Source organism: Charadrius vociferus, unplaced genomic scaffold, assembly GCF_000708025.1.
Source record: "Charadrius vociferus isolate BGI_N301 unplaced genomic scaffold, ASM70802v2 scaffold529, whole genome shotgun sequence".
NCBI classification, from domain to species: Eukaryota; Metazoa; Chordata; class Aves; order Charadriiformes; family Charadriidae; genus Charadrius; species Charadrius vociferus.
Window position 1 is genome coordinate 1,011,803 of NW_009650172.1, and position 13,215 is coordinate 1,025,017.

The 13,215-nt window shown below is 58.6% G+C and overlaps 1 protein-coding gene across 1 annotated transcript in view; it reads right to left on the reverse strand.

Moving 5' to 3' along the window:
* CAMK2A (calcium/calmodulin-dependent protein kinase II alpha) overlaps nucleotides 1-13,215 on the reverse strand; it is a 32,060-nt gene that overhangs the window by 9,819 nt on the left and 9,026 nt on the right. The window contains 10 exon segments of the mRNA XM_009892587.1: nucleotides 858-904; nucleotides 2,282-2,365; nucleotides 3,140-3,262; nucleotides 3,670-3,764; nucleotides 4,370-4,453; nucleotides 5,006-5,108; nucleotides 5,475-5,547; nucleotides 7,118-7,188; nucleotides 7,432-7,490; nucleotides 11,473-11,532. Coding sequence (XP_009890889.1) covers nucleotides 858-904; nucleotides 2,282-2,365; nucleotides 3,140-3,262; nucleotides 3,670-3,764; nucleotides 4,370-4,453; nucleotides 5,006-5,108; nucleotides 5,475-5,547; nucleotides 7,118-7,188; nucleotides 7,432-7,490; nucleotides 11,473-11,532 — 799 coding nt within the window.

Sequence of the window (13,215 nt, forward strand, 5' to 3'; positions counted from 1 at the left end):
TAAACCCAAACAGCTGCCACCAGCCCACTCAGCTGGCGTGCCACGGCTTGGCTGGCTTGTCCCACCTCTGCCAGGGCCATCCCCAGCACTGGGCAGGGCTGGAGGTGACAGCAAGCGGATGAGCATCCTTTTTGGTTTTGTGCCTGGGAGGTGCCGGGACCCGCTGCTCCCTGCCTCCGAAATCCCAATTTCATGGCTTGCTTCGAGGCAGCAGAGTGTCCCCAGAGGGGATAGCTCTCAGCAAGGGCACCAGGGCAGGAGGGCTTGTGGCTGCACCGAGACCTCTCCTGGTGCACAAGCTGAGCTGCCACGTTCTGTCCCTGCTCCTGTGTCTCCATGCAGCCCTCGTGATGTGGGGAGGCAGGAGGGGAGCAGGGGGCTCCACAGGATCAGCATCGTCCTGCCCAGGAAGGGACCTGAGGGACCCTGCTGCCATCTGGCTGCAGTGGCATCTGGGGACCTTGCTGACACTTTCCCGGTGCAGAGGATGCTCTCCCTGAACCACAAACGTCTCCAGGAGGACACAACACCAGTCGCCTTGAGCCTTGGCTGCCCCCAGCACCTGCATCCCCACCCCGGCGCAAGCCAGATGGGTGGGCACATACAAACCCCCAAAACCTAAACCTCTGGGGACCACTGTGCCTCAACCAGATACCTTTGCTTCCCAAGCCAGCAGCCAGCCTGGAGGTGCCAGCTGACCTGGCCTGGACCACCATCCAACGCCACACAACCCTAGAGGCACCAGGCTGCAACCTCAGCCCCTCTGTGACACCTGAGGCAAAGCCGGCTCTCCAGGAACCCTGTGGGTTTGCCCTGGGCACCCTGTAACACAAGGAGATTAGCCCCGGAGACGGCACCTACCGGAGAAGTTCCTGGTGGCCAGCATGGTGGTGAGGATGGCTCCCTGAAAGACACAGAAGGCAGAAGGAAATGGTGTGCTGGGCCCCGGCCCCCCGCGCCCCCACCATTCCCTCCAACCCCGGGGGAGGAAAGCCCTGCTTGTCACCTGTCCCCTGGCCACCTCGCTGGAAGGAAACTGGCCCACGGGCTGATATGCTCCTCCTGCCATCAAAAGCAGCCCTCGGTACCCGACTCCGTACCCCAGCGCCAGGGCGTTGGGTTGCATTCTCCGAAACTGCCTTCCCTCCAAGATTAAAGGGATATTAAATATCCCCGGGGCGCATTTCGGTCTCGCTCTACCCTGCCCTAGATGTAGCACGACTCCGCTGACCGGGGCCGGCAGCTGGCGGCAAGGGGAGCCACCGGGTGTAGAACCGGATTTAATTGCAATTAAAGCCGTGCCGAGCTAAGAGCAGCAGGGCAGGGATTTTTCATGGGAGCTATGCAAAGATCAGCACCGCAAAATAACATTCGTAAAAATGCTTCACCCTTTTCCAGCTGACTCTACTAACTAGTTGCTCAGCGTATAATGAGATTACTTTGGACTAATTGCTTACAGTAATGGATTACTATTTTGAAGTGTATGCCTGAACTAATTTGATTACTTGTCTAGCTGAAAAGTAATAACAGTTTATAGCCAGTTTCTTCTCTTGATAATCTTGTTAGTAGCCTGCAGCTGTACTGCTCTGTGCCACATCGCGTTCAGGCCTGGAGCGCTGATGGCTCTGACTGCGGCACAGATCAGCGTCGGCCCATTCTGTGTCTCCGGCTCTGGAGGACGCATTGCGATTTCCAGAGCCCATTCCCAGCACCGTGTTGCCGGCTGGGGCTGAGCAGCACCCGGGAGATGGGTGCTTCAGGGAGGTGCTCCAGCTCCACGGTGAAGCCTGGGGAGATGGCGATTTCAGAGAGGGTCCAGGCTGCAGCACGTGGGAGCATCCGAGAAGGGAAAGCCTGTGGGGCTGCTAGTGTGGGTGAGCTAGAGCTTTTTGCCTGTCTACGGATGACTTTGCTGCAAAGTAGTTTGGTCATCAGTCAAAGGGGTCTCACTGTGCCTCTCAGAGCCATGTCCTGCCTCAAAGAGGAGCTTTCTTGACACTACCTGAGGTGGGAAAGTCCTTACCCCAGTGTCCAGGACAGCGGTGTGACTCAGTGCTTTTCTTCACCATGGCTGTCCTCTAAGACCTTGGGAACCCCAGCCAGATGCAGCCACCACCCCACTCGGTCTCTTTTCCCTTCTTCACAAAGGGGTTCCCCAAATATCCATCACCCCCACACCACTGACCCAGAGACACCACCCTGTCTTTTCCCACTCGGGCAACAAACCCACCGGCGACCTGATCATGCATTTTGCAGCCAGCTTGGAGACTATGAGAGTTACCTTCAGCTTCCTCCGGGCATTGAACTTCTTCAGACAATCCACCGTCTCCTGCCTGTGCATGCACGACGCCACGGTGGCACGGTGCTGGGAGGAGAGAGACCCAGCTCAGAGCAGGCGTCGAGGGGGTCCCCCGGCCCTGCTCTCACACGCACGCACACGTGTGCGGTCTCCAGCGGCCGCGGCATGGGCCGGAGCTGCCAGCAGCAGCAGATAAAACTTTAATAGGCAGTGGGGGAGATCACAGCTCTGGAGTGAGCGGGATCTGCTTTGGTGGTGGGAGGGGGGGTTGCAGGGAGAGCTGGCTGCCCCCTGGGATAACCCCTCAACTGACCGGCCACATTTAGCAGTGTGCTCAGGGTTTACAGGTGGTGTGGGGTCCCAGGGTTAAGCCCGTGGACTCCTCCTGCCTTTAGGAGCTGATTCAGAGTGGGAACCAGCAGCCGGAGCAGCGGGGTGCAGCCAGGGATGGGGGGATGCTGCTGCCGGGGTGTATGGATGGATAAACACAAGCCTGCTCCCACCCTCCCCAAAGAAAGGCTCCCCCAGCACAGCATGACACCAAGAAACCAGCCCGTCCCCACCAGGGCTGGGAACGTGCATGTCCCTCCCATCACCAGCTCCCCTGGGACACGCTGTTTGCATTCACGCTCCAGGCTTTTCTCTGCTGTAAAGCCTCAGGGAAAAAGCTGCTCTGAGAGCACTGGGAGGAACCATGCCAGGAAACCATCTTCCCAGGATGGAGAAAAGAGCCAGACAGCATGTTTGATAACATGTGCTCCCCAGTGAGATGTTCCCCCCACCGTGAACTCCCACATCTCTAGACCTTCGACCCCAACCGGTGAATGCCACCAAACTCACCGATATCCAGGGGTGCTTCAGAGCCTCCGCCGCCGTGATGCGCTTGGACGGGTTTATGGTCAACATCTTGTTGATGAGATCTTTTGCTTCGGGGGTAACCGTGTCCCACTCAGGGGAGGGGAACTGCCAAAGCACAGGGACCAGGGTGAGAGATGGCAGGGAGCAATGGAAGGAGCAGAAGACTCTTTGCGTGAGGGCTGGTTCTCCTGCAACCCTTTGCTCCTGCCCATGGGACAGGCTGGAGAGACAGTAGCAACTGGAAAGAGCTGCCAGCTGGAAAACTGGAGAGCAAGGGTGGAGGAAGCAAGGTGGAAGGCCCAGGACAAGAGCAAAGTGGACCTGAAATGTGCCAGTGTGTGCACCTGGGCACGGCAGCTTGGCCAGCCCTCTGTGACCAGAGCAGAGGAAAGAAGTTGCTCCCATCTATCTGAATTGGTCCTGGTTGCTCTTCTGGAGCATCAAACTGCAACATGGGGACAGCGGGAGAGAGGGGAGACAATGAAAGCAGGGAGGAAGACAAACCCACTCACATCATAAGCCCCAGCCTTGATCTGCTGGTAGAGTCGGTGCTGGTCTTCATCCCAAAAGGGCGGGTACCCGACCAGCAGGATGTAGAGGATAACGCCTGCCCGGGAAACGAGACATGGGATCAGCAGGAGAGAGTATGAACAGCCCCAGTGCAGGGACTGGCCCAACTCAAGCAGAGAAATTGAGAAATTAGGGAAACGGGAGGATTTGCTCCCTGATTAGAAAGCAAAAGGCTCGTTGGTGGGTCCAGCTCCATGCTGACGTGCTCAGTGGCCGGGGAGACACGTGGCTCTGGCAGCCACCATGCACAGCCTCAAGCCAGATGCCCCACCAGGGCTGGGCGATGCCTCCTCCCCACTGCGGGTGGAAGAAGGGTCCTCTCCAGCTGTAGCTACAAGAAAGCATTGCCTGACTCCAAGGGCACCAGAGGGCAAAAGAGCCGGCATCTCCCCTGCCTGGGGGCTTTGGGTGCATAGCAAGGAGGCTGATCCTTCAGAGAAGGGTGCCACAGGACTGGGAAAGAAGGTGATGCTCTGGGGACAGCCCAGGGTAATGTGCCACCTCTTAGGTAAATCCTCCACCCTGACCTCCCCGAGATGTGTCTAGTAACTGTGACTTGGGACATGCTGGATCAACAGCCCGCCTCATCCTGTGCAGCCCAATCCAGCCCGCTACAGACATTTCAGCCCCGGTCTGACTTACCGCAAGCCCACAGGTCCACAGCTTTGCCGTAGGGGTCCTTCCGGAGCACCTCAGGGGAGAGGTATCCTGGGGTGCCAGCGAAACCTGGGACAAACAGCCCATCACGCACCGCCGGCAGGCAGCATCCCTGCAGGCATCCCTGCACAGCTTGCCTGGTGCCCAGCCAGATGTCACGAGAGCTGAGAGCCCCGGCACGCACCGAGCCAGCAGGATGGGCACCATCCCTCCAGAAACCTCTGCATCTCCCAAGAGCAGAGCAAACACCAGCCAAACCCCAGGATGGTGCAGAAGGTTGGGGTGCTCTGGCGTGCACCTCCAGCACTTGGACGAGGCTTTCCTTCCCCAGGTCTGCCCCTGCCACCAGCTTGTCCAGCTCACCAGGACATCTCGGTGACTCACCGAGTCCCTGTGGAGCTGTTTGCCTGTGCTCTGGATCAATACCAGCCTGTTTCCAGGGGCACAGCTGGAGCCATCGAACCCCTCCTCACCCACCATGCCTCCCAGGCTGGTGCTGACGGGGCAATCCCATCCCCTGGAGTCCAGGTCCTGGGGATGCGTATCCCTCCTGGAGCCCCCCCTGACCAAAGACACCAACAAGGGCTGGAGGATGTCCCACCGCCGGCCAGTCCTACTCACCAAACCATGCTTGCTGGTCCCCCTCCACCTCGATCGCAAGGCCGAAGTCGGCCAGCTTGACGGCAGCACCCTTCAGCTTGGATGCCAGCAGCAGGTTCTCAGGCTGCAGGAGGAGACAGGGGTTGGAGAGGAGTGAACCTCCCTCAGGGACTCTGCTGTCACAGGGGGCTTCCCAGCACAGCACGGAGGAAGGTCAGGGCTCTGGATGTGCCACACGACCAGTTTGTCCTGCCATGTGTTGCAATGTCCATGGATCTCTAGAGGACCACGGACTACAAGGACCTCCCTAACCCCTCTCCCTCATGCTGTTTCACCCTTTTGCTCTGTGCCTTTCCAGAAGCCCTACGTGATGTTCCTCCCTGCTGTGTTTCAGCTGCCCTGAAGGACTCTGGGCATTGCTCCACAGGGTTTTGTATCGCGGTTGGGGTCCCCGCAGTCCTCCCACAGGCCTTTCCCCTGCAGCTCCTACCTTCAGATCCCGGTGGACCACCCCCATCTGGTGGCAGTGCAGGACGGCCTCCAGGATCTGCTGGATGCAGTGGCTGTGGGAGAGAGGAGAAAGCTCACAGAAGTGTTCAGTGAGGCAGAGTTTATTCAGACATTTCTACTTGGCTGCATTTCATCCCTCCTGCCCCTCTCCCCATCGTGCTTCGCACCAGCAGCCCTGCAGCACAGCTCAGCGTCGCCCTCCACCGAAAGCCGCACGCCCATGGAGAGCAGCTGTAACCCAGTAAGACCCCACCAGAGCTGCTGGACACCCAAGCATGACAAGCAGGAGCACCGAACCCACGGGGTCCCCAGGGAAGGAACACCGGGGAGCTGGGGACCAGTGGTGGAGTCGCAATGCCAGCCCAGATTTGGTCTCCAAACCCAGGCTCCGATATGCTCCTCAGACGTAGAGCTAACCTTCGCTTCGGCCCCGTTTCCCTGACCTCCTCTAACGCGGGTGGCTCTCGCTGCATCTGTTCGCTTTATATCTAGTTCATTAAACCCCAGCTCTGCTGCATGCGTGAGAAAGGAAGGGAAAAAGACTGAGGCGATGATCACTTCTGCTCCAAAACAGCTGTGTGCAAGGCAGAAGGTCTTTATTTACATGTGTTTTATTTTATTTGTATGACACTAATAAGTGGATGGGTTGTAAGTGGCTTCAGTACAGGCAGCCCATTAAATGAGATTGCTTTCTGCCTAGAAATAAGGGATATTTCCATGCAGACAGAGGTAGCGTAGAGCTTACCAACCCTTGGACTTCTCTATGGACTATGCTTATCCTGGGGGCAACGCCAAGAGGCACTGTGATATCTGGAGAGGGCCAAATCATGTCCCCTTAATAAAATGAGGCTAATGCTGTCCCCTGGCCGAGGTGCGAGGACCAAAGGGGTAGGTGAAATGGTACCCAGCCCCCTGCCTCTGCAGCAGGGTACCTGGAAAGTGCCAGCGGGAGCGTGGGAAGGAGCGGAGCTCCAGCGCATCCTCCCACCCAGCCTGCCTTCACTGCTCCTCCTTAGTGCTTTCAAGTGGTAAATGCCAGAGAAACGCGTGCAAACGACTGTAATGCAGCTGCAAGGGGAAAGGGTGAGGACTGCAGGGTGTCTGTGCCATCACACTCCTGGCTGGGACACCAGCCTGATGCTGGGCTTCTTCCCTGCCAGCGTGGGGACCCCCCGCTGCCCCCCTTCCAGGGATCCCCGCTGTCCCCGGCCCAGGGAACCCCGATGCCATGCTCCTTTACAGGGAGGTGAGATGCAGGCTATGCCATCAGCCCCGGGAAGGAGGATGCTGTGAGCGATGGCTGGCAGCTGCCTGGTTCGAGGGGGGAGACCAGCCCTGCGGTAACACACGCACACTTCTTGGCACAGGAGCCGAGTGAGTTAAAAAGAGCTTGGTTTGGGTTTGGTGGTGGGTTTTGCTGGTTTTTTCGTTTTTTTTTTTTGTTTTTTGCACTACACATCTGGTTTATGAGTATGCGCTGCGGAGCGGCTGTAAAACACCTCCCAGCATGGAAGGAGCTTATGCCGCAGAAAGCCAGACTCACAGGACCCTGGGAGGGAGCAGCTCGTGGGAGAAGGGACAGACTGCTGTCCCCTCCACGGCCCGGCATGTGTCCCTGCTCACCTGGCATCGGCTTCGCTGTAGTACTCCCTGGCCACGATGTCCTCAAACAAAAAAAAAGACGCTCCCGCCCCCTGGCCCCCCCCCCCCCCCCGCCAAAAAAATGCCCCTGCACCGTGTATGGAGGGAGCGTTGGGGGTGCAGGGCAGGGACTTGCCCTCTGCTCGGCTTGGGGGACCCCTCTTGGTTCAAACCCTGCCCGGGAAAGGCATGGGTGAGGTGGAGGATGGAGGAGGGAAGCTTTCGGGGGAGGCTGCGGGGCCGCAGGGTGGAAGCACGCAGCCAGCGGTGGATTAAGAGATGCATTTAACCATTACTCACAGGTCAAATATCAGGTAGTGGTGGCCCTCTTCGGAGATGCTGTCGTGGAGCCTCACTGCAGTAGAGACAGAAGGGTTACGGGGTACGTCTGGCTCCCACCCTGCTCCCCGGGAACGCCTTTGCTCCCCTTTGGGCACAAGTGGGAACTGGGGAAGGGCAGAGTGGGGTGATTCCTCCTCCTCCTCTTGCTGCTGTGTGTGTGTGGGGGCGGGGGGGGATGTCCCCCTGCTCTATGGGGGACCCCAGCCATGGCCCCAGCCTCGGGCAGCAGTGCAAGGCTCAAAGGTCACATCCAAATCAGGGACTGCCCCAGGGCTGGTGCCTGGCCGAGGTCCCGGGCAGCTGCTGGGCTATCTTGGGCACTGGGCAGGCTGTGGGCACGGGTGCCCCCAGAGAGCCCTCTGCCCCATCAGGAGAGGTGCCCGGGCACAGGGGGAGCTCAGCCAAGGCGCTGGGCTGCCAGCCCTGGCACCGACGGGGCTTCTTTTCTACTCGTGACCTTCCTTTTCTCCTTGGGGATGTCTCAAGTCGGGGATATCCAGGAATCACGGCGGGATGAGTTTCCTTCGGAGGAAGCGCTCTCCCCGTCTCCTCCCGCAGGGCTGGCGTCGCGTCTCGCCCCGCTCATCACTCCGAGGGGCACCCTCGGGCACGTCTTGGTCTTGCCAAGCGCAGTCGGGTGCAAACCTGCCACCCTTGCAGCTGGGTTCTGGTTATTCAGGCTTAGATCCCCACTCACAGCTTAGCGGGCAGAAACACAGCAAGGGGAAAGCCGCAGAAACAAGTAGGTTGTATAAACAGAGACTGGTTGAAAGTCCTCTGCCCCCCACCTCACATTTTGTTCGGGTTTCCTTGAGGCTGTAAATATTTAACCCTTCCTCTCTGCTCACCCGGTTTCAGCCTGATACAACTTCCAACATCTTTGAGATCTTTAGAAACCAGGGAGGAAAAGTTCAGAACGATTTTGTGGGAATTTTTGCTCCCAGCCCATTTCACCGCAGCAGAATCAGCTGAGCCCTGGATGGAAACATCCTCCAGACTCCAGTCTGAGCCGGGGGAGATAACAAGCCCCAATGCCGAGTACAGATGCTACGCTGCATCGCTCTTATCTCTCAGGCCAGCAAACACTGCTTTTCTGCTCCTATCCCTCCCTCCAAGCTCAGCGAGCAGATCCAGTAGCCGCTAAGAGCTTCACCCTGGCCAGGGCAAGGGCAGAGGAGGTCTGCTGGGCCGGATGGCATCTTTCCTCTTGTACTCTCTTGTGGTCTTGACTATTGACACAACTTGCTCTTCTTATTCCCTGGTTATCCTTCCCCACTGCCGGCCTCCACAGACATCCCCTGAGCTCCAACACCCGAGTCTGCTCCCTGTTCTTCTCTGACACATAATCCCAGCTTTTCTGCCTTCCTCTGTTGGAAGAAACATGTTTCCTCCTGTTTCATCTCACCCGCGAGGGACTTGGGGTATTGTGCCTGGGATCCCGCAGAAGCTAAAGTGTTCAAAGGGGAATTAGGTGAGTTCGGCACGGATAGGGCCAGCGTAACTATAAGCAGATGGTCTGGATATGTCCCCTGCTTGGGGAAGTCCCAATGCCTGTGGCTGCCAGGAGCCAAGAACGTATAAGAAGGAGCAGCCACTCTAAATATAGCCTGATCCTACAAGTATCTGTTACTGATCGGAGTCAGAACGAGCTGCACTGGCCAAACAGCCCCAGCTCATGCCAAGAGCCAAGGCAGGAGCAGGACACAGCTTCAGAACTGAGGGTCAGAAGACGATGGGTGCCTGGAGTTAAAACTCCAGGGCTAGATGTAGCCAAAGTTGCCCAATAAAGCAAGATTCCCCTGCCAAGGACATGCAGCTTTGGGAACCGGCAGCTGTCCCTAACACATTGCCCAGTGCCATGGATGTGCTGTGGGGTCCTGGACCTGCCCTCGGTCGCCTGTGCGTGGCTTTCTAGGCAAGGTTCTCCTGCAGGCACAGTGCAAAGCACAAGTTGGTTCCTCCAGGATCACAGCTGCAGCACAGCACTCCCACGGGAGACAGAGGGACCCCCACCTCGCTGTAGGGAACGAGCCAGCAAAGCCCCTCAGCAGCTGGGATGCTTCTTCCCGGAGGGATGGAGAAGGGTTTTTCCACCTCGCCTTCCCCATGCCCACAGCAGCAGTGGCTCCTCTTCCTCTCGTTAGGGTCGGTCTGCAGAGCACAGCTCCTTCCAGCTCCTGGATGGGTAATTAGTCGGGTTGTGCAAGGGAAGCTGTGAGCCCAAGTTTCCTGGCAGCAGGAGCAGTGTGGGGGGGGGGTGAGCGTGTGGGGGGGGTGGAGAAGAGCCTCCTGGGTATAAATAGCAGGGAGATTGGGCTCGTTAGCATCTCCCATGCCGTTAACCCCCTCCAGCCCTACCCAGCAGGGTTGCTTGAAGCCTGGCATCTTTACAGGTCGTGGCCATGCAGCAAAGTCCAGGGCAGGGAAGGGGGAGAAGGCAGAGGAGGACTGAACCGCAGGACAAGGTGTTTCTGCCCCTGGAGACCCCACCAGCCCCACGGGTGGGTGATGGAGAGAGAAGTGAGGAAGACAGCGGTAGTGAAAAGCTGGGGATGGGCTGGGAGCCCGGGGAGCTCTGGCTGCATAGCCCAGCTGCCATCCTGCAAGTCCTCGTGGGGCGGGTTCCTCTGTTTTTAGGATTTCTTGCTATTCACACACTTTACAGCTCGTTTCCTTCAGGTCTCAGCAATCCTTAGGTATATTTTGGTGCAGAAGAAAGGCCCAGGCTGCTGCTCTGACCCAGGGAGACTGGACTCCCCACTGGGATCCCAGCAGGGTAGCTCCTGGGCTGGGCATCGATCCTGCCGGAGCAGAGGCAGGGAGAAGGATGATGGCCGGATCCAGTGGGGTCCGGCACCCCGGCAATGCAGGGGAGACCCGCCACGCCGCTGTGCGCCTGAGACAGATGGAAGCTGACAGGCTTTTTCCGAACTGAAATATTTATGGGGCGGGAGCCACGTGGCTGGTCCCAGTGGCCCCAGGTCTGGCTCCTCAGATCTGCTGCAGCGGTTCCCGGGGAAGGACGCATCCAGGCCACCGGGAGCAGTGAGGGGGACAGGGAAGAGCTCAGCCAAAGGGGAAACTTCCCAGCTTCTGTCTGCAGGATTCGAGGGCTGCAGAGCTCCTGTCCTACCCCTGAATGCTCTCCCAAAAGCTGCAGGATCCCACCAGGATCAGCACATCCCGGGGTGCAGCAGAAGGGAGAGGGTGTTCACCCTCAGTCATGCCCCAGGGCACTGTGGTCCCGCTGCCCGACCATCCCCGGGGACCGACAGCCTGCATCAGCATCACTCTCAAGGCTGGAGTTTGGGATTTTTTTTACTGCAGTTTTTTCCCCTCCCCTCTCTCTCTCTCTCTCCCTCTCCTTCTGGCCTATTTTTGTCTTTTGCAGGGGCTCAGGAGTTTTCCTGAAACAGCTTTTCCGAAGGAGGCTACTCTCAGATGGACGGTCGGTGGGAAAGTCTTCGCTTCCCCCCGCCATCGCTCCTCCTACACGCCCCGCGCTGCTGCTGCTGCTCGGAGCTGCAGCCGCTTTTTGGAGCATGCAGAGGAATACAGCACCCGAGGGGGGGGGTGGGGGGGGGAGAGGAGTAAAAATAGTCCCTTGCAGCCTACTGGGGCCCCGCTTCTCCCTGAGGGATCTACGGCCAAGTGGGTTAGATAGGACCTACTTCAATCCCCCCGCGCTCGATGGAGGCCTTTCTTCCCGTGACCTTGTTGGAAGATGCTGCCTCCCCGCGAGGAAGAGGAGGGACGGCTCTGCGGACCAACAGGGCAGGATGCTCCGGAGCCCCTTCTCCATCTCCGGGATGGTGGACGGAGCGCGAGGGAAGGACAAACAGCCCGTGCTGCCGTGGGCAGGGCTGAATTATTAATGGGGACCCCCCTTCCCGGCCCCGGCGGGGGCACGGGAGAGCAGCGGAGTTGGGCACGGAGCACAGGCATGTCAGCTCAGCTCCTGGCCGGGCACGCAGCGTGGGGCGGTACTCACTTACCGATGTTGGGGTGCTTCAGGAGGCGACAGATCCGAGCTTCTCGTTCCAGCTTCTGGTGATCTGCAAGAGGCAACAGCCCTAAATTAGGGTCCGGGGAAGGGTGTAAACCACTCTCTGCTCCTGCTGTGCTCTCTCGGCGGAGCTGCCAGCACAGGTAACCCAAGGGGGGGACGGGGCGGAGCAGCTTCCAAAGAGCAAATCCATCCTTTTTTTTTTTTTTCCTAAAGAATAACAGGTTTGGGGACACGTTCGGCATCAGGGCCTGATGGATTATATCCCAGCAAGGATGCAGCCCCCAGCCAAGCTCCCAGGCACTGAGGCCATGGGCAGTTCTGGGCTCCCGAATACCCCAGAGCTGCCTGGGTTATCACTGCCAGCAGCGCCTGTTCCATTTTCTCTTATTCAGCCCAAGTACAGGGAATCAGCACGGACACTTCTGGCCCCGCATGGTACAATTTGAACAATTGAAGAACAGAACCGACCAGTGAGAGATGTCAAGCCGAAAAGGGGCTACCCGCTCCGCTCCCCTTCTCCATCCCCAGCCGTTTCTCATCGGGTCTCCGCTCTCCTGCATCGCAAAACCCTGGCTCTGAAAATTTGTCTCCAAACAGGCAGCACAGGTCCCTCTCCCCAGCTTTCGCCAGGCTCGGGGATGTGAGACAACGGAGCTCTGGGCAAAGCAAGTTGAGCTGAGCCAAAAACGCCTCCAGCCTGGGGCAGCCCAGAGTGAATTTTCAAATCATTTTGTTTCTTTTTTCCTGCTCCTGCACTTTTCTGCCTCCTTATACCTGACCCAGCCACCCTGCATGGAGGTGCCTTGTCTGGAGGCATTTCGTGCTAGCAGGAACCCAGCAACCTGGAGAAGGGAGGATATAATTAGGGTTGCTCGTCTCTCAGCGCTAGCACTGTTACCTTGCAGGTTCACACCCCGGAGTCTCGCTCTGCATCAAACCAAACCTGGGTGTCTCCGACCGCTGAGACGTGAATGCGGCGCAGCCCCTTCCCTGCGGGGGCTGGAGCCTTCCCCAGGGTTCAATATCCCCCGTCTGGTGGCCATGGGGCTTGGCACGGGCTTGGGAGAGTTTTGTAGCCTGTTCTGGGATCCAGGAGTCGCAGGCTGGGACAGCCTTGGTGGCCTCGTTCAGCTCCCTACGGCATTCCCCCCTGAGTGGGGATAATCTTCCTTGGGTGGGACTGGGCTACAGGGAGAGCTCAGAGTTTAGGCTGTTGCTTTTCGCAACCAAAATCCATCGTGGGGTGGAGGACGGGGACAGGATTGAGGGACAATGTGACCGGTGTGGCAAAGACTTCTCCAGGGAATGGGGGGAGCTGCTTTCTGCCCCCTTTTCTGCTCCTGCCTGACAGTGATCTTAGACGAGCCACTGGTCATCACTGTCTGCCTCAGTTTCCCCATCTGCAAACTGGAGGATGTGGCCAAATGGCCCATGGGAAAGCCCAGTATTGCTGGTGTCCAAAGGAGTAAAGCTCCTTCGCTTGCCTAGAAGAGGCCAGAGATCACAGGAAAGGGAGGTGAACGTGACCCTGAGTATGGAGCGGGTCCCGGCACCGCTCCGTGTGCCGCCTCACCGCTGCCAGCAGAGCCTTTGGCTGCACAGGGGCAAGAGTGGCCACTGGCAAGGGGCAGGAGGCAGGAGGTTGCCCCATCCCTTCCCTGCCACGAGCCTCTTGGCTCGGGTCTGGCTCCCCGGCGGCGCCATGGGAGGAGGAGGACCGCGGCGCCCC